The sequence below is a fragment of the Arabidopsis lyrata genome (genome assembly GCF_000004255.2).
Source record: "Arabidopsis lyrata subsp. lyrata unplaced genomic scaffold ARALYscaffold_7, whole genome shotgun sequence".
NCBI lineage: Eukaryota > Viridiplantae > Streptophyta > Magnoliopsida > Brassicales > Brassicaceae > Arabidopsis > Arabidopsis lyrata.
The window spans coordinates 21,333,675-21,353,119 of record NW_003302549.1 but is presented as its reverse complement, the minus strand read 5'-3'; the positions used below and the strand labels follow the sequence as shown (position 1 = coordinate 21,353,119).

Genomic DNA, 19,445 nt, shown 5'->3' with positions numbered 1-19,445 from the left:
GCTTTTTTAGGCATTTTAGCAAGAGAAAAACATTAGATATTTCGTTAACAACTGAATCATCGTCGTTGCCCAAGGATTAAACTTAAAGTCAGTGTTTTATTCTTCCCCGACGAATTCACCGGAACCGGCGGCGGAAGACGTTCGATTTCGGGTAAAAGATTCTTCTGCAAGTGAGCCATTTTCATCTTTACCCTCCCAATTCCTTCGATTCGACAATTTTGAAGAATTTAGGGTTTTTCCTTTTAGTGGGTTTCTCTTTTCGAAAGCTTTAATCTTTATGAAATTGTTCTTTAGGGTTTCTTATTCACTAAGAATCACTAACATTGTTTTTCTTATCCTCTCTCAGTTCCAAAGTTATCGCATTCCATAATTTTTCTTGTGTTAAAGATTAGGGTTTATCTTTCTCCTTTACTATAGTACTAGACTGTTATCGTTTTAGTGTTTCTCGTTTAGAATCAAGAACATGGCTTTGGTTGTTTCAAGTCAAAACCTTTGATTGATTTTTGTGTTTCTTTGCGTTTTCTCAGGGTTTCTGGTGCTCATGGATACAAGAAAGGTTACAGTGTTCTGTTATTGGAATGGTTGCATCAAAGATGGTTATGATGGTCCATTCTACGAAGGATCAAGTCCAAGAGTAATTAGAGTTGATAGCAAAATTGAACTATCCCAGTTGTTGGATGATCTGCATCTACTTACTGGTTTTGGAAAGGGAAAGTTTCAGATTGATTTGATTGGTAGATACCCTTCCATTGTTCAACAACAGATGGTCAAGTATGTGCGTTTGCCCATTGTGGATGATTGTAGTTTGGAGATACTGCTTGAGGTTCTAAGTCACTATCCTTCTATCAGTAATGTGGATTTGTATTTAGAGGTCAAACCGGTTTCTGATCAGGCGACCCGAAAGCGTTCTCGGCAAGAGGATACTAATGTTGATGGCAGTGTGAGAGATGACACATTAGGAACTCAGCAGAAGGTTAATAGTAATGGGTGGCTTGAAGATGAGGAGAATACGGATGACGGAGACTGTGGAATTGGTGTTGATGATGCAGCTGCACATAAGGATTCGCGGATGAAAAAGCCAGGTCCAACTAAAGGCCTCAGCGATAGTGTCTCAAAGCAAGTGATTTTCTCTAGTTCATGGCTCGATGAACGTGAGTTGCATGTTGGGATGATTTTTAGAGATAAAGATGAACTGGAGAAAGCAGTGGAGTTGTACTCAAATAGAAGACAACGTGAGTACATTGCGTATGAAGATAGGCTTGTATTCATGTGCAAAAAAAGGAAAATCTGCGGGTGGATTCTCAATGCAGCTGAAACGAAGAGCAGTGGCTTTGAGATAACAGAATATACAAATCCACATACTTGTAAGCCAGTAGATGTGGGCGCAGATTTTCTTGCAGGTGAGATTGAAGGTCTGATAAAGGCTCATCCCTCGCTCTCAATTACAGAGCTGAGCAAATGGGTGAAAAAAGAGTTTGGCTACACAGTCTCGGGTGATAATATGTGGAATGCTAAAAAGAAAGCGATCACTACAATCTTGGGAGATTTGGACAAGAGTTTTAGCGTATTGCCCATGTTTATGGCTGCTCTCTGCTCATCTAATAAGATAGTTTTAGATTGGCAATACGATGCTTTTCCTGATCCCAAGGATGCATCCTTTCGTTCTGTGTTTTTGGCGTTTCAGCAGTCAGTTGAAGGGTTTTCTCACTGCAGACCTCTCATTTTGGTGGATACGGTGGACTTGAGTGGTAAATACCCTGGGAAAATGTTGGTTGCAGCAGGATTAGATGCCGAAAACAGCCTTTTCCCACTTGCGTTTGCCATCACTACCCAAGAAAGTTTGTCAGCTGATACTTGGCGTTGGTTCTTTGCGTGCATCAGGAAGAAAGTAACGCAAAGGGAAGGCATTTGTCTCATAACAAGTCCAAATCCGGGCATTGTTGCAGTAGTTAACGAACCTGAGTTTCAGTGGGCGCAACACCGGTTCTGTCTTAGGCATCTGTGCTTCAAATTTTATGATGTTTTCAAAAACAATCTCATGACAGAGTTTGTTTACAAGGCTGGATCCACGAAGTACATATCAAGTTACGATGACTACTTGAAGAAAATTGAAGAGATGAACCCGGAGGCTCGGAAATGGTTAGACCAAATACCTCTGCATCAATGGGCTCTGGCTCATGATAGTGACAGGCTGAGATTCGGGATCATGACTACAAACTTAATCTTTGCGAATTACAGTTTCATAAACAAAGCTCGTGATCTTCCAATCACAGCATGCATCTTGCTAATCTTTGATCACCTGGCAGAGCTTTTCAAAACTCGACTTAATTTCATCGACGAATCACTGAAGAATAATAGAGAGATCTACGCTACACACGTCATGACAAAGCTTGAAGAGTACAAGTTAGCCTCTAGAACACACGATGTATTGCCATTAGACCAGACTCCAGAGAGGTTTCAGGTCACAAAAGTGATGCAACCTGCAAACAAGAAATTTTTTGTTCACTGCAGGGATCGGGTTTGCACGTGTCAGACATGGCAAGTTTACAAGTATCCGTGTTCACACGTGATAGCTGTTTGCAGGAGGCTGAACTTTGACCATTTGCAGTATGTAAATGACTTCTACAAGACAGAGAGTTTTCGAGGAGTTTACGCAGCTGTCTTTAATCCTCTTCCGGGAGTCTCTGATTGGCTAGAAGCTTCCGAAGTTCCAAGACCATTTCCTCCTGGAAGTCCTCCGAGATCAGCTGTCAAGCCAGTGACAACAGAGTCACCCCGCAACAACTCAGCTAAGGCAAGTGATGCGAACACGGGAGCGAGTGGACAAAGCGAAACTAGACGATCAGGGCGACCAAAGAAACCGAACAGTAAATATGGCATATAAGGCTTTTGAATGGTAGAAGATATGATATGCATCGAAGAGATAGCTATGTTTGTTTGCTTACTTATTTTACATTTGATTTTAGGGAAACTTAGAAGCGGAATTTGGTGGATGAACCAAGTTAGAAACGATTTTTGTTTGTAAAAGCGTCTGCTAACCGGGTTAATGTAGGTTTTTAGGAGGGTGTATAAAACCGGTTTGGTTCATGTAATGTTTGTGCAAAGTAGTTTTTACTTTTGGTGCGGTGATGTACTTTTGTATTTTGTTAATGCAAAAGTATTTGTTCGTTTCAGTTGTGTTTGTTTTCCTATGATTTGATTGAATCTAGCAAGTGCATATCTTGCTGATGTCAAAAAAACGAAGAAGCAAGTGCATGCATATCTTGGTCTAGTCCGGTTCAGTTCAATACCGGGTTACTTATCTTGATTTTCGAATGAATTGAAGAAATGATTTTTTTTTTAACCCTAACACTAAACTCAAAAAACACACAAAAGAAAGGTAATTTAAATTACCTTTGTAAACAAGTTACGATTTGTAAACAATAATGGAAGAGCCGACATAGCACTCAAGTACCGATTCGAACCACTGATGAGGAGAAAGCGTTGAGAGCTTTATATGAAAAGATCATTAAAGCAGAAACGAAATCTTAGCGTTTATGGACAAATCATTGGTATCTTCTTCAGATTAGGGTTTCTGTTTTAGAAAAGCTTTATCCGTTATTTCCATGGCGTACTAGTATAGTGTTCCTGGCTACTTTCATCTTATGAAATTGAATTTTAGGGTTCCGAAATCACGAACATTGCTTTGGCTCTATTCCCGCCTTAAAATATATATCATTGTTGTCTTTATACTCTGAGTTCCAAGTTATCCTTTTGCTGGGTTTATGTAAATCACCTTGTCTTTTCCAAAGCTCTCTCCTTTACAATTTGAAATTGAGTTTTAGGGTTTTAGAGTTGAAATTGGGTATTTTCAATCCAAACCCTTTATTAATTTTCGTGTTTCCTTGCAGTTTCTGTAGGAGCTCATGGATACAAGAAAGATTCCGGTGTTCTGTTATTGGAATGGTTGCATAAAAGACGGTCCTGATGGTCCATTTTACGAAGGCTCAGGTCCAAGAGTGATTAGAGTTGATAGCAAAATCCAACTATCCAGATTGTTGGATGATCTGCATCGAGTTACTGGATTCGAAAGGGGAAAGTTTCAGATTGATTTGATTGGTAGGTACCCTTCCATTGTTCAGCAACCGATGGTCAAGTATATGCGTTTACCCGTTGTTGATGATTGTAGCCTTGAGACCATGCTTGAGGTTCCAAGTTACCATCCTTGTATCAACAATGTGGAGTTGTTCTTAGAGGTCAATCCGGTTTCTGGTCCTGTTTCTCATCAGTCGCCATTTCCAAATAATGTTAGTTCTACCGCAAATCAGGCGCCCAAAAAGCATTCTCTGACAGAAGATGCTGATGTAAATGCGAGTGTGAGAGATAACACGTTAAGAACGCCGCAAGAGCACAACAATAACAACGGTTGGATCGAAGATGAGCAGAGGACGGATGCTGGCAACTGTGGAAATTGTGGTAACACTGAGGCTGTACTAGAGAATTCGAAATTGGAAAAGCAGTTGATTTTCTCTAGTTTATGGCTCGAGGAATGTGAGTTGCAGGTTGGGATGCGTTTTAGAGATAAAGATGAGCTGGAGAAAGCAGTGAAGTTGTACTCTAATAGAAGGCAACGTGAGTACATTGCGCACGAAATTTTATTTAAATTCGTATGCAAGAGATACTGCGGATGGGATCTCAAGGTAGCTAAAACGGAGAGCAATGGCTTTGAGATAATAGAACATACCGGTCCGCATAGCTGTAAGCCAGTAGATGTGAGCTCAGATTTTCTGGCTAGTGAGATCGAAGGTCTAATAAAAGCTCAGCCCTCGCTTTCAATTGCGGACCTGAACAATTGGGTGAGAGAAGAATTTGGCTACACTGTCTCCCATGCTAATATGTGGAATGCTAAAAATAAAGCGTTCACTGCAATCTCGGGAGACTTGAACAAGAGTTTTAGCTTATTGCCCAAGTTCATGGCTGCCCTTAGTTCATCTAATGAGATGCTCGTGGAATGGCAACATGATCATTTTCCTGCTACCAAAGGTGCCTCCTTTCATTCCGTGTTTTGGGCGTTTCAGCAGTCAATTGAAGGGTTTCCTTACTGCAGACCTCTTATTCTTGTGGATTCGGTAGACTTGAGCGGTAATTACCGTGGGAAAATGTTGGTTGCTGCAGGACTTGATGCCGAAAACATGCTTTTCCCACTTGCGTTTGCGATTATTACCGAAGAAAGTTTGTCAGCTGGTACTTGGCGTTGGTTCTTTAGGTGCATCAGAAAGAAAGTAACGCAAAGGGAAGGCATTTGTCTAATAACAAGTCCAAATCCGGACATTGTTGCAGTTGTTAACGAACCTGAGTGTCATTGGGCGCAACACCGGGTCTGTCTTAGGCATCTGTGCTGTAAATTTTATGAAGTTTTCCAAAACAACCTCATGACAGAGTATGTTTACAAGGCTGGATCCACGAGTTACAAATCAAGAGTTGATTACTACTTGAAGAAACTTGAAAAGATGAATCCCGAGGCTAGGAGATGGTTAGACAAATTGCCTCTGCATCAATGGACTCTGGCTCATGATGTTGGCGGGCTGAGATTCGGGGTCGTCTTGACTACAAACACAATCTTTAGGACTTATGATTTCATAAACAAAGCCCGTAATCTTCCAGTCACAACTTGTATCTTGCTAATCTTTGATCACCTGGCAGAGCTTTTTAAGTCGCGACATGGTCTTCTCGAGGAATCAATGAAAAACAGAAGAGAGGTCTACGCTAAACATGTCATGACAAAGCTTGAAGAGTACAAGGTAACTTGTAGAACACACGTTGTACTGCCATTAGACCAGTCTGGACAGAGGTTTCAGGTCACTGAAGTGATGGAAGTTGGAAAGAAGGAATTCTTTGTTCAGCGCAGCGATCGGGCTTGCACATGTGGGATATGGCAACTTTACAAATATCCGTGTTCGCACGTGATAGCGGTTTGCAGGAGGCTGAACATTGATCATTTGCAATATGTAAATGAATTCTACAATACAGAAAGTTTTCTTGGAGTTTATGCTGCTGCTTTTAATCCGCTTCCAGGAGTCTCCGATTGGCCAGGAAGTTCCAAAGTTCCAAGACTGTTTCCTCCTGGAAGTCGTGCTATATACATTAGTTCCCCGGCTCGTGACAACAGAGCCACCGCAAAACGGCTCTGCTTATAGCTAAGTAAGTTTTAGGGGATAATTCGGATTTATGAGAAGCGGCAAAAGAAGTTGTTGTTGGATCTTATCTTTAGCCTATTATTGGTCACACTCTTGTATCGTCTAACAACTGTTAGATATTCTTTCAGATTAAAGTCTTTCATAGTCAAGAGTAAAAAGGGTAATAATTAACGGAATTAATGAATATGGAAGACTTATATATACGTTGTTCTTCCATAGCACTTAGGATAAACACAGAGCAAAATCCCATGACTTGGGTCACAAGCTTCGATCTTTACCTTGACTAACGGTAAATAATCGAACGAGACTTTAGATCTATGATGACTGTTCTCAGAAGTGAGGACATAAGTTGAATAAACAGTTGAAAGAGAACCTTGGTATTGGACAAAATATTCAGGTTGATAAACGAATATTCCGACATTCGTTTACAGTAATCTTTGTTTAGAAATCTAATTTTTTCATGTCGTCGACGTCGGACAGCAAGAGAAAATTTCTAAGATTTTGTCTTGATTCATCGCAAGATACTTCATTTTGATGTTAGGGAAGTTAGTAAGATCCCATAACTTAATTATACTGAAATGAATAATATTTGTTTAGGGGTTATATTTGTTCTGACAATTTTTGCATGGCTTGTTTAGTTCTATAGATCTGTATATTTACACTTATTACATGCAATTTTCCTTATTTGTGATACACTATTTTAAATAAGGTCTAGCAGATATTCATTAAATAAGTAGTTATATAATAAGATTGAGAAGCACATTAAAGTTTAACCTTTATTTTGTAAATATATTAATAACCAAAAGGAAATCATATTGTTTTACATAGTTATTAAACTAAAACAAAGAAGAAATCTCTTAGAGAGTTGGGGATATGAAGAAAAGAGAGCTAAATAACAACATGATAACAACATGATCATATTCCTTCTTCTTCTCTATAGTCCCGTCTCTTGTTCCTCTCTCGCTCCTTTCTTTTCCTTCAACATCATTTTTATTGAAACAAACTCTCTCGTAGTTTGAATAGAAAGGGACAAAATATTTTCCGGCCGGCCAATGGCTAGGGTAGAAATCTTGCTTCGTATGCAAAAAACGATACTTGTTGTTACTCATGTTGTAGAGACTAAGCCTACCACTAGACGATCTTGATACAGTGTCGTTACTTGGGAACCATATAGGTTGTGAATTGTAGCAATCATCTTCTAACGCTGCGATTTTCATATCTTTCACTTTAACCCACGATGTTCCAAAACTCTTCTCCAAAACCCATATATTGGATCCTTTTCCACATCTTGATGAATGGATCACACCTAGCTTCCCTTCGTAGTTGACCAACATAACATTATAATAATCGCTTGTGACATCGTCTGGAACCGGAAAGATAGACCAAGTTTCGGTTCGCATACAGAACCGCATCACATTGTTCTTCTCTGTTAACCAATGCACGCAACCGTAGGCCGATACGGCCGGTTTAACTGGTCTATGAGAAAACTCTGATGATACTAAATGATTTAGTCGCTTCCATGCATCCGAATCAGAATCATAAACTTCACAAGAAAGATTATAGACACCATCTCTACTCACTGTTGCCCCTGTATCAGAAACCCTAATGATCTTGTACCGAAACGGGTTATACGAAATCACCATTAAACCGGTTGCAACAGTGCCAAACCTGGTCTTCGGGTTTGGTATGATTCGGTACTGTTTTGTAGCCGGTTTGCAAACGATGTAATCCGGTATCCTTTTCCTACCTTTATACACATCATCGACACAGAGCAAAATCCCATGATATGTATCACAAGCTTCGATGGATGGATTACAACGAGGAGGAAGATATGCAAGATTGATTCGGTATATTTCTTTCTCATCGACGCCGGAGACAAAACAGGAGTGATTCCTAAACCAGTGGTTATCTTTGTAATAAAAGATATAGCCGAGAAAAGAGTTGGTTCTATGGAGATGACGATTGAGAAAACTCATCTCATAACTTCGTTTGTTGCATTCTTTGTTTAGTAGACGAAATTTTGCCATCTCCGTTGCAGGACAATAAGACATGATCTCTAGCATCACATCGTCGTTCATGGGAGAATTCCTCATCATCGCCGGAGAAAAGTTTAAGAGAGGATTCTATATTTTGGTTCGATCAGATAGAAAAAGTTTCTCGTATCTGATAGGACTTGTAAAGAAAAGAGTTACCCTAATATGCTAAGGAAAAGGAGACTTAGGGTACAAGGTTTCCTTTTACAGTTTGCGATTTATATATTTTTACTAAGACAATGTTTCCTTTTTGGGTTTGATTTCCCTTTTTTTTGATGTTTTAAATTTCAATTTCCTTTTTTTTAACGACAAATCACTGCCTTTAATTAAGACTTAGTTTCTAACAGCAGTAAGTTTTGAATGAGTTTTAGATAATGGTCTTCTTCTAGTTTTGGTTTTTGTTAATGTAGATCTTTTTTTGACAAAAAATTGAATGATAATGTGCTTAGTTTTTCGGTTTTAAATTTAATTTTAAATTTAAAGTAAGTAAAATGAATATCTAAACATTTATTAATAATAATGATTATATTTTAATTAAATTAAAAGTCATAAAATATTTATAGGTATCTGATCACAGATGTCAATTTTTTTTTTTTTTTTTTTTTGAATTTCTGATGCACATATATATCCAATTTTGATTTATTAATATATTAATTTTATAGTATTTTCCGTTAATAAATGTAAAAAAATATATTTAAAGTAAGTAAAATGAATATCTAAACATTTATTAATAATAATGATTATATTTTAATTAAATTAAAAGTCATAAAATATTTATAGGTATCTGATCACAGATGTCAATTTTTTTTTTTTTTTTTTTTTTTGAATTTCTGATGCACATATATATCCAATTTTGATTTATTAATATATTAATTTTATAGTATTTTCCGTTAATAAATGTAAAAAAATATATTTAAAGTAAGTAAAATGAATATCTAAACATTTATTAATAATAATGATTATATTTTAATTAAATTAAAAGTCATAAAATATTTATAGGTATCTGATCACAGATGTCAATTTTTTTTTTTTTTTTTTTTTTTTTGAATTTCTGATGCACATATATATCCAATTTTGATTTATTAATATATTAATTTTATAGTATTTTCCGTTAATAAATGTAAAAAAATAGTCTATATGAAAAAAAGGAAATTTTAAAGGAAAATTTTCCAAATAATAGGGTTTTACATTTTCTTTAAAAATTGGATACGAAAATCAAAGACTAGAGAAACCTTTTAAAAAAATGATGAATAAATAATGACGATTGTTCAAAAACTATCCTAAAAACTACAAACATTCACTGCTGTAAATTTTTTAAAGAAACAAAACAAAATAGAATAAATGAATTGTAATCTCTTACAAAAAGCTGATGCATTTCTGTTTTGTACAAAAGAAAACTTTTACAACATTTGAATGTATACTCTTGAAAACAAAATCCCAAGAGAAGCTTCTAAAATTAACCACAAAAATGTATGCAAAGTTCTTTTCTGTGTTTTTTCATGTCTGAAAACTATGAACTCTGTTTTCATTGTTCAATACTGACCAAAAGCTATGAACTCTGTTTTCAATACTGACCAAAAGCTATGAACTCTGCTTTTTCATGGATCTTCTTCTTCTTGTCTGGTTTTTGATGAAAAGCTAAGTAAGCTCAGAGTCTGAAGCATGACCAGTATGTTGTCTACGTATTCCTGGGCTTAAAGGACTCATTGGACTCAAAGGCAATCGATTATCTTTCCTTGCTTTAATGCTTCTTCCAAATGGACTCAATGCTGATACTTTTGGCGATGATCTTGCTTTTACCGGTGAAGTTCCTGTTGATCTCAACTTTTCTGAGCCTGCATTGATAATTATATTAACATAAACATAGTTGTCTTTGTTCTCATCTATCAACCCAAATCATGGCAACATAGAGATTAGGGTATAATAATATACTAACCTAAGCTTGGACTTCTTCTGAGCTTTGCCATTTCGCCGCTTTTCTTTAAAGCTGAGACCTTTTTGATGGGAGCTTCTGAGTAGACTGATCTTGTATCTGAGTATTCAGATATTGTATCTAGACACAATGATTTTGTATCTCTTGCAATAATGGCATTAGGTGGATCTTCAACCACTGAAACGCTTTCAGATTGATCACTTGCTTCTGAGCTTTCTTTTGAGTTTGGATTCATCTTCTCTCTTTCCGAAACCCGGTATGAGTATAGTTGGAACGGGATTTGATTCACGGACGCGGTGTGAGACCCTGCATCTCCTGGAAACTTTCTCAAGAACCTTGCTTCTAAGTCCCAACAATCAACTAATGGAGTTTGCATTTGAGGATGACCATGATCTGGATTCACAACTAGGAACTTCTTGATGTAGCGAAGTATCCGACATATCGAAGAGAAGTTAGGACGCTGACTCGGTTCTGAGTGCCAACACCGTTTAATCAGACTAACGAGGTATTTTGGTGAAGGGAAAGGGAAAAGAGGTCTCTCTCCCATTCTAATGTTGATAGCCATTGGTTCACCTTGAAGATGACTATCTTCAAATGGAACTTTACCTGTTATAAGCTCAAAACACACCATTGCAAAGCTATACACATCAGCTTTATGCGTCAACTTTGATTTCGGAGTTTTACCATTCAGGTCTTGTTCCATCTCTGCTAGAACTTCAGGTGCATACCAGATTACAGGATCAGGAGTGCCTGGTTTCGAGGAAGACCGAGAAGACTGCGCTTTAACGACTGAAGACAAACCGAATCCCGATATTTTCGCGTGGAAATAACCTTCGGTGTGACTCCTCTCTTTCAAATGAATGTTCATGGGGTTTAAATCTCCATGGAAGATATCATTTCCATGAAGATATTCCATTCCCCTTGCAATTTGCAGCATGATATCGATCACGACGGGAATCGAGAACAGATATCTTCTTCTTGGTCCACAATTCTCCTTCATGTAGCTCTGCAAATCTTTGTGCATTAACTCCATAACCAAAAAGCATTCTTTCCTTTCTTCATCATAGAATCCACAAAGGTACTGAAGTATATTCGAATGACAAAGCGATAACAGAGAAGAAATTTCAGAACTTAGCGGCTCAAGATCGCTGAAAAAGTGCCTCACCGCAAAGCTATCACCTAACCATTGAATCTCCTTGTATTGTCCATCCGCATCTAACCGTCTTTTCACCAGGTAATCCTTTGAACCAAGAAGTATCGAACTCGGAAACAGTTTACCGTTAAACTGCTCCAAACCGGTTAACTTCTTCAACAGCAAATCCGCTAAACGCTTCTCGGTTTTACCAATATCATCGCTATCCGATTTCCGCTTTTCTTGTAATGCCTCCACTAGATTCCACCTATCTTCTCTCCAAGAATGCTCAAACCGGCTGCAAATATCCCGCGATACCAAATACTGTTTCCCAAACCTCCATTGAAACAGCTTAGGATCATTCCACTCTCTATCATACTTTCTTGAAAACACAACTCTCCTTCTCTCCATCTCAGAAGGGTCAAGACCCGAAATCTCACCAGCAGCCTCGATCGCTTCAACAACCGCAGAGAAATAACAGAACAAGTTGTGTATATGAAACTCAACACAATCTTTATTCTGATGAAGATTGATAACTTTACCCCACCAATCACTATTGTCCATACAATGCTTAACATATAACTCTCCTTCTTTAAACACTCTATAAAGCTCCCTTAAAGGTTGTTCAAGAGCTCTCCATTTAGTATGCTTCTCTTCAAGCTTTAGATTCTGTCTGATCTCTTCTGCGACCGTGTTGAAAGCTAAACTGAAGAGTTCTAACAACAAACAACATTGTCTTTGGTTGATCAAGATATCATCTTGTAATACCATTAGTGCATTAAGACTTCCAAGAACTTCGCCGATTTGTCTGAATTGCTCCATCAGACAATGTTGTTGTGAAAAATCCTCAAATCTTTTTATCTCTCAATAAAACCAACACAATAATTGTTCCACACGACTTGAGAGATTTATGAATGCTGGAAAAAAAAACAATCAAAATGAGACCAAAGAACAATAAGATATATATAGATCAAGAAGAAGCAACATTAGGGTTTTGAGGCCAAACCTGAAAGGAAGATTCTTTATGATTTAAGGAACGATCAATAATCGAGCATACAAAAGCATATCATACACGAACCGAAACAGAGCAAATATCCGACCTGATCATCCAAAAAACAATCTCAAATTGAAAAAATTGATAAAAAGAAAATCAACCTTTGAAAAATTGGTTACGTAGAATGTCTCTCACCGATCAATACAACAGATTCAGCTTTTACCAAAAAAAAAAAAATACAACAGATTCAAAAGAGAATTTGAAAGCAACTGAGGAATTCAGAAGAACAAGAAAAAAACAGAGTTGTGTTTTTGTCTTTTTCTTGGGTGCTAAGGAAATCCCTAAAGAGAAAAAGAAACTTGCAGGAAAATGATGGAAATGTTGAATTTTGGTTTGGTGTGATTTTGATCGTTGAAAACATGTCCGAGTTCTTTGGAGTCCAACAATATATAAAATACAATTTTTAATATTTGTTTATCGCATATAGTATCAATGTTATGGCCTTCACGTTGCACATCCCACAATGTTAGCCTGTTAGGTGGGATGATCAAATTTCAGCGCGAGTTAGATAAAATACTGTCTTGAACGAATTTGTTGCGAGTATCAGAAAACCGAAATCTCAGGCTCGGCCCGTTTATAAAGTTAAGAGCCCAATATCAGGCGTAAAATGTCAAGTTCGTAATTTCTTTCTGTGATAACTTCTCTTTTACTTATGAAACAGAAGCTGTTAAAATAGAAGCCACACGTTATTTCAATACATCCACTGACACACACAAAAAAAGGGTTAATTTAATCTAAATACATATAAGAGTAGTTTATTAGTTTTATAATATTGATAATTTAAATATTAAATAAGTAGGAAAGAGAAAATAAAAATAAACCATAAATATCATTCTCATTTAGTTTAATTACATAAATGTCATTGACATGATAAACTTTTTTTGACGTGCTAAAAAGTATGATATCACGATAAATTTACTTATTATGTGTTAAAATAAATATTTATCGATTTGAAATTATGAATCAATACTTTTTATTTATGTATATATCAAAACAATGAAAAAATTAGATTTTTTTTACATAATTAACATGATAACAATTATAACAACATGTTAAATAGAATAATAACATGCTAACATATTAAATATCCGAATAACAGTTGTATGAACACGGTAAAATAGTCGATATGTGGATAATATTTATATTAACATGTAACTTACACATAATATTCATTAATAATAATTGATAACGAAGTTAACGTGATAACAATGAAAATAACTAACAGTGAAATATAATATGTTTTGTTTTAGATCTGTTCACCGACGATATAGACGGAGAAGACGTTGTCGCTTATAAACCTTTTTAGCTCTCGCATCTTCTCCAACGCTATCACCATAAAATCCTTTAGCTTGCCGCATCTCTCCGACGCCATCTGAATCCACGATTCCATTCACGACACTTCTTTTTTTCCAAAACTCACCACCACCGATAATATAATCATCACCACTATCATCGTAAATATCATCTCCACCATTGTTAAGAATCCAATTTAAATAGAAATAAACACCACTTACAATCACCACCGCCCGACACATAATCGAAATAAGAATCACCACTACTGATTGTCTTTCTCCAACATAAAATCAAATTGACTATGTAATTTTTAAAACACACAGGTTTGTTCCAAAATTTTCATGATAATTTGAGAATCTCATTGATGGGAAAAAAAAAAGATAGAAGAGGAAGAAGACATGAAAGAATAGATGAAAGAGCAATATAAAGAAAAAATAGAGAGAAGGATAGTGATGTAACTTTATATGTTTTTGCACTGTGTAAATAGTGACCAAAAGTCTCAACTAATTATTGGGTCTTCCATGGTCACCGCTTGTAAATACTCAAAAAAAAAACAAAAAAAAACCTAAATTAAACATCCAAAATCATCATTCCCAAAAGCAGAATTTAATTCGATATTACTGTTATTGAATTTAAAACAAATAAAAGACCCGGTTTACTTTTCAAACCAAATTTACAAAATGTGGTATGTGGTTGAGAACAGAACCACTTTGACTGTCTGTGCTCATTTCACCGGAACATGGCAAAGCTTTAATGAGTCATGATGGGTCCTCGACGACTATAAAGAAACACGCTTCTGAAATTTGTCCCCTTCTATTTTGTATTTCTTCAATTTCTTCGAAATTTCTCTTCTCTTTACGCGTTTTTTTGCTTCACTACATAAACCAAAGGAGCTTGCTTTTCCAATCATACTTTCTCCAATACCATTCTAAAAATACTTTCTTCTACTTCAAGCATATGTGATCTTTCATGGCTTCTTCTTCTTCTTTGTCTTGCATCAAGAGACACCAAGTCTTTTCGAGCTTCCATGGTCCAGATGTCCGTAGAGGGTTTCTCAGTCATTTACACAATCACTTTGCAAGCAAAGGTATCACGACTTTCAATGATGAGAAGATCGATAGAGGCCAGACGATCGGACCTGAGCTCGTACAAGCTATTAGAGAATCTAGAGTCTCGGTTGTGTTGCTCTCGAAGAAGTACGCTTCTTCAAGCTGGTGTTTAGATGAGCTGCTTGAAATCTTGAAATGTAACGAAGCTCAAGGGCAGATTGTGATGACCATTTTTTACGACGTTGATCCGTCTGATGTTAAAAAACAGAGGGGAGAGTTCGGGAAAGCTTTCGAGAAGACTTGTGAAGGGAAAACTGAGGAGGTGAAGCAGAGATGGATCGAAGCTTTGGCACATGTCGCAACCATAGCTGGAGAACACTCTCTTAACTGGTATGTCTCAATGAATTTTAGTGCTTTTATGTTCCTCAAGAAAGTTTTTGTAAATTTCGACCCACCAACAGCATTTTGTTTTGCTTTTGCTAGGGCTAATGAAGCAGAGATGATCCAAAAGATTGCTACAGATGTTTTAAACAAACTTAATCTTACACCATCAAGGGATTTTGACGGGATGGTGGGACTTGAAGCTCACTTGGCAAAATTGAAATCTATGTTATGCTTGGAAAGTGATGAAGTCAAGATGATTGGGATTTGGGGTCCTGCAGGGATTGGTAAGTCCACCATTGCTAGAGCTTTAGACAACCAACTCTCTAGCAGTTTTCAACTTAAATGTTTTATGGGGAACCTCAAGGGAAGTCTTAAGAGCATAGTGGGTGTTGATGAGCATGATTCCAAGTTGTGGTTGCAAAACCAACTTATGTCTAAGATTTTGAACCAAGAGAATATGAAGATACATCATTTAGGTGCAATCAAAGAAAGGCTACACGATCAAAGAGTGCTCATCATTCTTGATGATGTAGATGATCTAAAGATATTAGAGGTTTTGGCTGAAGAACTTTCTTGGTTTGGTTTTGGAAGCCGGATCATCGTTACCACAGAAGATAAGAAGATTTTGAAGGCACATGGGATCAACGATATCTACCATGTGAATTTTCCATCCAAGGAAGACGCTCTTGAGATCTTATGTCTCTCTGCTTTCAAACAAAGCTCTGTACCAGATGGCTTTGAAGAGGTTGCCAAAAAAGTAGCAAACCTTTGCGGCAAGCTTCCATTAGGCCTTTGTGTTGTGGGTAAATCTTTGCGTGGGCAGAGGAAGCACGTGTGGGAACTTCAATTATCTAGGATCGAAGCTAGTCTTGATAGAAAAATTGAAGACATTTTAAGAATCGGATTCGACAGATTGTCGAAGAAAAATCAATCTCTATTCCTTCACATTGCATGCTTCTTCAACAATGAAGTCGCTGATGATGTGACAACCCTGCTTTCTGATAGTAACTTGGATGTTGGAAATGGGTTAGAGACCCTAGCTGATAAATCTCTCGTGCGTAAATCTACGTCTGGCCATATAGTGATGCACCATCTACTACAACAGTTGGGTAGACAGATAGTTCATGAACAGTCTGACGAGCCCGGGAAACGTCAATTTTTATTTGAGGCCGATGAGATTTGTGATGTACTGTCAACCGAAACAGTAAGTTTAAGTTCTTACATATATATTTTTAGTGATAACAATTTCATCAGTCATTGGCAATGTTATTTTGTAGGGTACTGGATCAGTCATAGGTATATCATTTGATACATCCAATATCGGAGAGGTTTCTGTAGGTAAAGGGGCTTTTGAAGGAATGCGTAATCTCCGATTCCTAAGAATCTATAGGAGTTTGCAAATACCAGAGGATATGCAGTATTTACCTCGTCTAAGGTTACTAGATTGGTATAATTACTCAAGAAAAAGTCTGCCTTTAAGATTTCAGCCGGAACGCCTCGTGAAACTCCATATGCCATTTAGCAATCTCGAGAAGCTCTGGGGAGGAATCCAGGTTTGGTATTCGATATTCTTTCTAGTGCTTCTAATGATTCAATTTAAATAAGAAATGTTTCTCATTTGTTGTGTTTAACATGCAGTCCCTTCCTAATCTCAAGAGCATAGATCTGAACCGATCCCGTAAATTGAAAGAAATCCCAAATCTTTCAAATGCTACTAATCTCGAGGAATTGACACTTGAGGGCTGCGGAAGTTTGGTGGAGCTTCCATCTTCTATTAAGAATTTACAAAAACTAAAGATTCTAAATGTTCAATGGTGCTCTATGCTACAAGTTATTCCCAGCAACATAAACTTAGCATCTCTTGAGAGAGTAGACATGATTGGTTGCTCACGGTTGACAACTTTTCCAGATATCTCCAGTAACATCGATGTTCTCAATCTCGGAGATACAGATATAGAAGATGTCCCTCCATCAGTTGCTGGATGTTTGTCTCGTCTTCATCACCTCAACATTTGCAGCAGAAGCCTCAAGAGATTGACACATGTACCACTCTTTATAACTGACCTATTTCTTGAAAACAGTGATATAGAGACGATTCCAGATTGCGTCATATGTCTCACTCGTTTAGTAAGGCTTCACGTCAAAAGGTGCACAAAACTCGAGTCAGTTCCGGGTCTTCCCCCCTCCCTCAAGGTCCTAGATGCAAACGATTGTGTATCACTCAAGAGAGTACGCTTCTCTTTCCATACCCCAACCAATGTACTCCAATTCAGCAACTGTTTGAAACTGGATGAAGAAGCAAGAAGAGTAATCATACAAAAATCAGTTGGCATATATAAATGGTTACCAGGTAAAAACATCCCTGCAGAGTTCACTCACAAAGCTACAGGGAGATCCATAACCATTCCTCTCGCTCCGGGTACTCTCTCTGCTTCCTCAAGGTTTAAGGCTTCCATTCTCATTTTCCCAGTCAAGAAAGGCAGATTTAGAACTATAAGTTGTAGTATAAGAAGCAAAGGAGGTGTTACAGTTCATAGCTGCGAGTTTAGACATCTGGATTTGTCTTTTCGGTCAAAACATCTGTTTATATTTCATGGTGATTTGTTTCCCCAAGGAAGCAAATGCCATGAAGTGGATGTGACCATGAGCGAGATTACATTTGAGTTCAACTGCGGGCGCGACGAGGACAAGATTATTGAGTGTGGTTTATTCGTAACCGGTTAAACTGCTCCAAACCGGTTAACTTCTTCAAAAGCAAATCTGCTAAACGTTTCTCGGTCTTTCCAATATCATCGCTATCCGATTTCCTCTTCTCTTGTAATGCCTTAACTCGATTCCATCTATCTTCTCTCCAAGAACGCTCAAACCGGCTGCAAATATCCCGCGATACCAAATACTGTTTCCCAAACCTCCATTGAAAAAGCTTAAGATCATTCCACTCTCTATCATACTTTCTTGAAAACACAACTCTCCTTCTCTCCATCTCCGAAGGGTCAAGACCCGAAATCTCACCGGCAGCCTCGATCGCTTCAACAACCGCAGAGAAATAACAGAACAAGTTGTGTATATGAAACTCAACACAATCTTTATTCTGATGAAGATTGATAACTTTGCCCCACCGATTCAATCACTATTATCCATACAATGCTTAACATATAACTCTCCTTCTTTAAAAACTCTATAAAGCTCTCTTAAAGGTTGTTCAAGAGCTCTCCATTTAGTATGCTTCTCTTCAAGCTTTAGATTCTGTCTGATCTCTTCTGCGACCGTGTTGAAAGCTAAACTGAAGAGTTCTAGCAACAAACAACATTGTCTTTGGTTGATCAAGATATCATCTTGTAATACCATTAGTGCATTTAGACTTCCAAGAACTTCGCCGATTTGTCTGAATTGCTCCATCAGACAAACAAACAATGTTGTTGTGAAAAATCCTCAAATCTTTTTATCTCTCAATAAAACCAACACAATAATTGTTCCACACGACTTGAGAGATTTATGAATGCTGGAAAAAAAAAACAATCAAAATGAGACCAAAGAACAATAAGATATATATAGATCAAGAAGAAGCAACATTAGGGTTTTGAGGCCAAACCTGAAAGGAAGATTCTTTATGATTTAAGGAACGATCAATAATCGAGCATACAAAAGCATATCATACACGAACCGAAACAGAGCAAATATCCGACCTGATCATCCAAAAAACAATCTCAAATTGAAAAAATTGATAAAAAGAAAATCAACCTTTGAAAAATTGGTTACGTAGAATGTCTCTCACCGATCAATACAACAGATTTAAATGAGAATTTGAAAGCAACTGAGGAATTCAGAAGACGAAGAAAAAAGAGTTTTATTTTTCCTCTGTCTTTTCTTCTTCTTGGTTGCTAAGAAAATTAAGAGAAAAAAAAAAGTTGCAGGAAAATGTTGAATTTTGGTTTGGTGTGATTTTGATCGTTGAAAACATTTTCCGAGTTCTTTGGAGTCCCATATATAAAATACACTTTTTAATAATTGTTAATCGCATATAGTATCAATGTTATGGCCTTCACGTTGCTTGCACATCCCACAATGTTAGGTGGGATGATAAAATTTTAGCGCGATTTAGATAAAATACTGTTTTGAACGGATTTGTTGCGAGTAGGGGTGTCAAAATGAGCTCGCAACTCATAAGCTGGTTCAGCTCAGCTCGATTTTTCATGAGCACGAGCTCTGTTTTTTAGGCTCATTTAATAAATGAGTTATGTGATCGAGCTTTTTTTAGATCGCGAGTTATATGAGCAAGCTTTAATGAACATGAGCTCGACTTTTTTTAGAAATATATATATATATATATATATATATATATATATATATATATCTTTTCCATATAAATTAAACAAAAATAGAATTATTCT

At 37.0% G+C, this 19,445-nt stretch overlaps 5 protein-coding genes across 7 annotated transcripts in view; 3 read left to right on the top strand and 2 right to left on the bottom strand.

Moving 5' to 3' along the window:
- Positions 1 to 52: 52 nt before the first annotated feature.
- Positions 53 to 3,116, top strand: LOC110226603. The gene is made up of 2 exons (XM_021018628.1): positions 53 to 151; positions 528 to 3,116. Exon 2 carries the CDS (start codon positions 542 to 544, stop codon positions 2,882 to 2,884), a length of 2,343 nt encoding a protein of 780 aa, XP_020874287.1. The 5' UTR covers positions 53 to 151; positions 528 to 541; the 3' UTR covers positions 2,885 to 3,116.
- A 154-nt stretch (positions 3,117 to 3,270) lies between these two features.
- Positions 3,271 to 6,360, top strand: LOC110226604. Of its 2 annotated transcripts, none has more exons than XM_021018630.1 (2): positions 3,271 to 3,551; positions 3,891 to 6,360. In XM_021018630.1, the coding sequence occupies exon 2, from the start codon at positions 3,906 to 3,908 to the stop codon at positions 6,174 to 6,176; it is 2,271 nt and encodes a 756-aa protein (XP_020874289.1). In that variant the 5' UTR covers positions 3,271 to 3,551; positions 3,891 to 3,905; the 3' UTR covers positions 6,177 to 6,360. The 2 variants fall into 2 exon arrangements, with proteins under 2 accessions (XP_020874289.1, XP_020874288.1); XM_021018629.1 differs by lacking the exon at positions 3,271 to 3,551 and adding an exon at positions 3,566 to 3,766.
- Positions 6,361 to 7,033: 673 nt separating this feature from the next.
- LOC9304651 (F-box protein At5g49610) lies at positions 7,034 to 8,543 on the bottom strand. Its single transcript, XM_021018500.1, has one exon. It carries the CDS (start codon positions 8,270 to 8,272, stop codon positions 7,034 to 7,036), a length of 1,239 nt encoding a protein of 412 aa, XP_020874159.1. The 5' UTR covers positions 8,273 to 8,543.
- Positions 8,544 to 9,565: 1,022 nt separating this feature from the next.
- On the bottom strand, positions 9,566 to 12,599 carry LOC9306694 (probable serine/threonine-protein kinase DDB_G0268876). The gene is made up of 4 exons (XM_002868532.2): positions 12,464 to 12,599; positions 12,281 to 12,374; positions 10,146 to 12,191; positions 9,566 to 10,044 (listed from the first exon to the last, which is right to left on the bottom strand). The coding sequence occupies exons 3-4, from the start codon at positions 12,094 to 12,096 to the stop codon at positions 9,848 to 9,850; spliced, it is 2,148 nt and encodes a 715-aa protein (XP_002868578.1). The 5' UTR covers positions 12,097 to 12,191; positions 12,281 to 12,374; positions 12,464 to 12,599; the 3' UTR covers positions 9,566 to 9,847.
- A 1,628-nt stretch (positions 12,600 to 14,227) lies between these two features.
- Positions 14,228 to 19,445, top strand: part of LOC9306693 (disease resistance protein RML1A) — a 34,554-nt gene continuing 29,336 nt past the window's right edge. The window contains exons 1-4 of one of the 2 annotated variants that reach the window (XM_021016600.1): positions 14,234 to 15,060; positions 15,154 to 16,258; positions 16,332 to 16,607; positions 16,693 to 18,260. In XM_021016600.1, coding sequence (XP_020872259.1) covers positions 14,591 to 15,060; positions 15,154 to 16,258; positions 16,332 to 16,607; positions 16,693 to 17,778 — 2,937 coding nt within the window. In that variant the 5' untranslated portion in view covers positions 14,234 to 14,590 and the 3' untranslated portion in view covers positions 17,779 to 18,260. Of the gene's footprint in view, positions 15,061 to 15,153; positions 16,259 to 16,331; positions 16,608 to 16,692; positions 18,261 to 19,445 lie in introns of those variants that run through there. The other variant, XM_021016595.1, reaches the window with a different exon arrangement.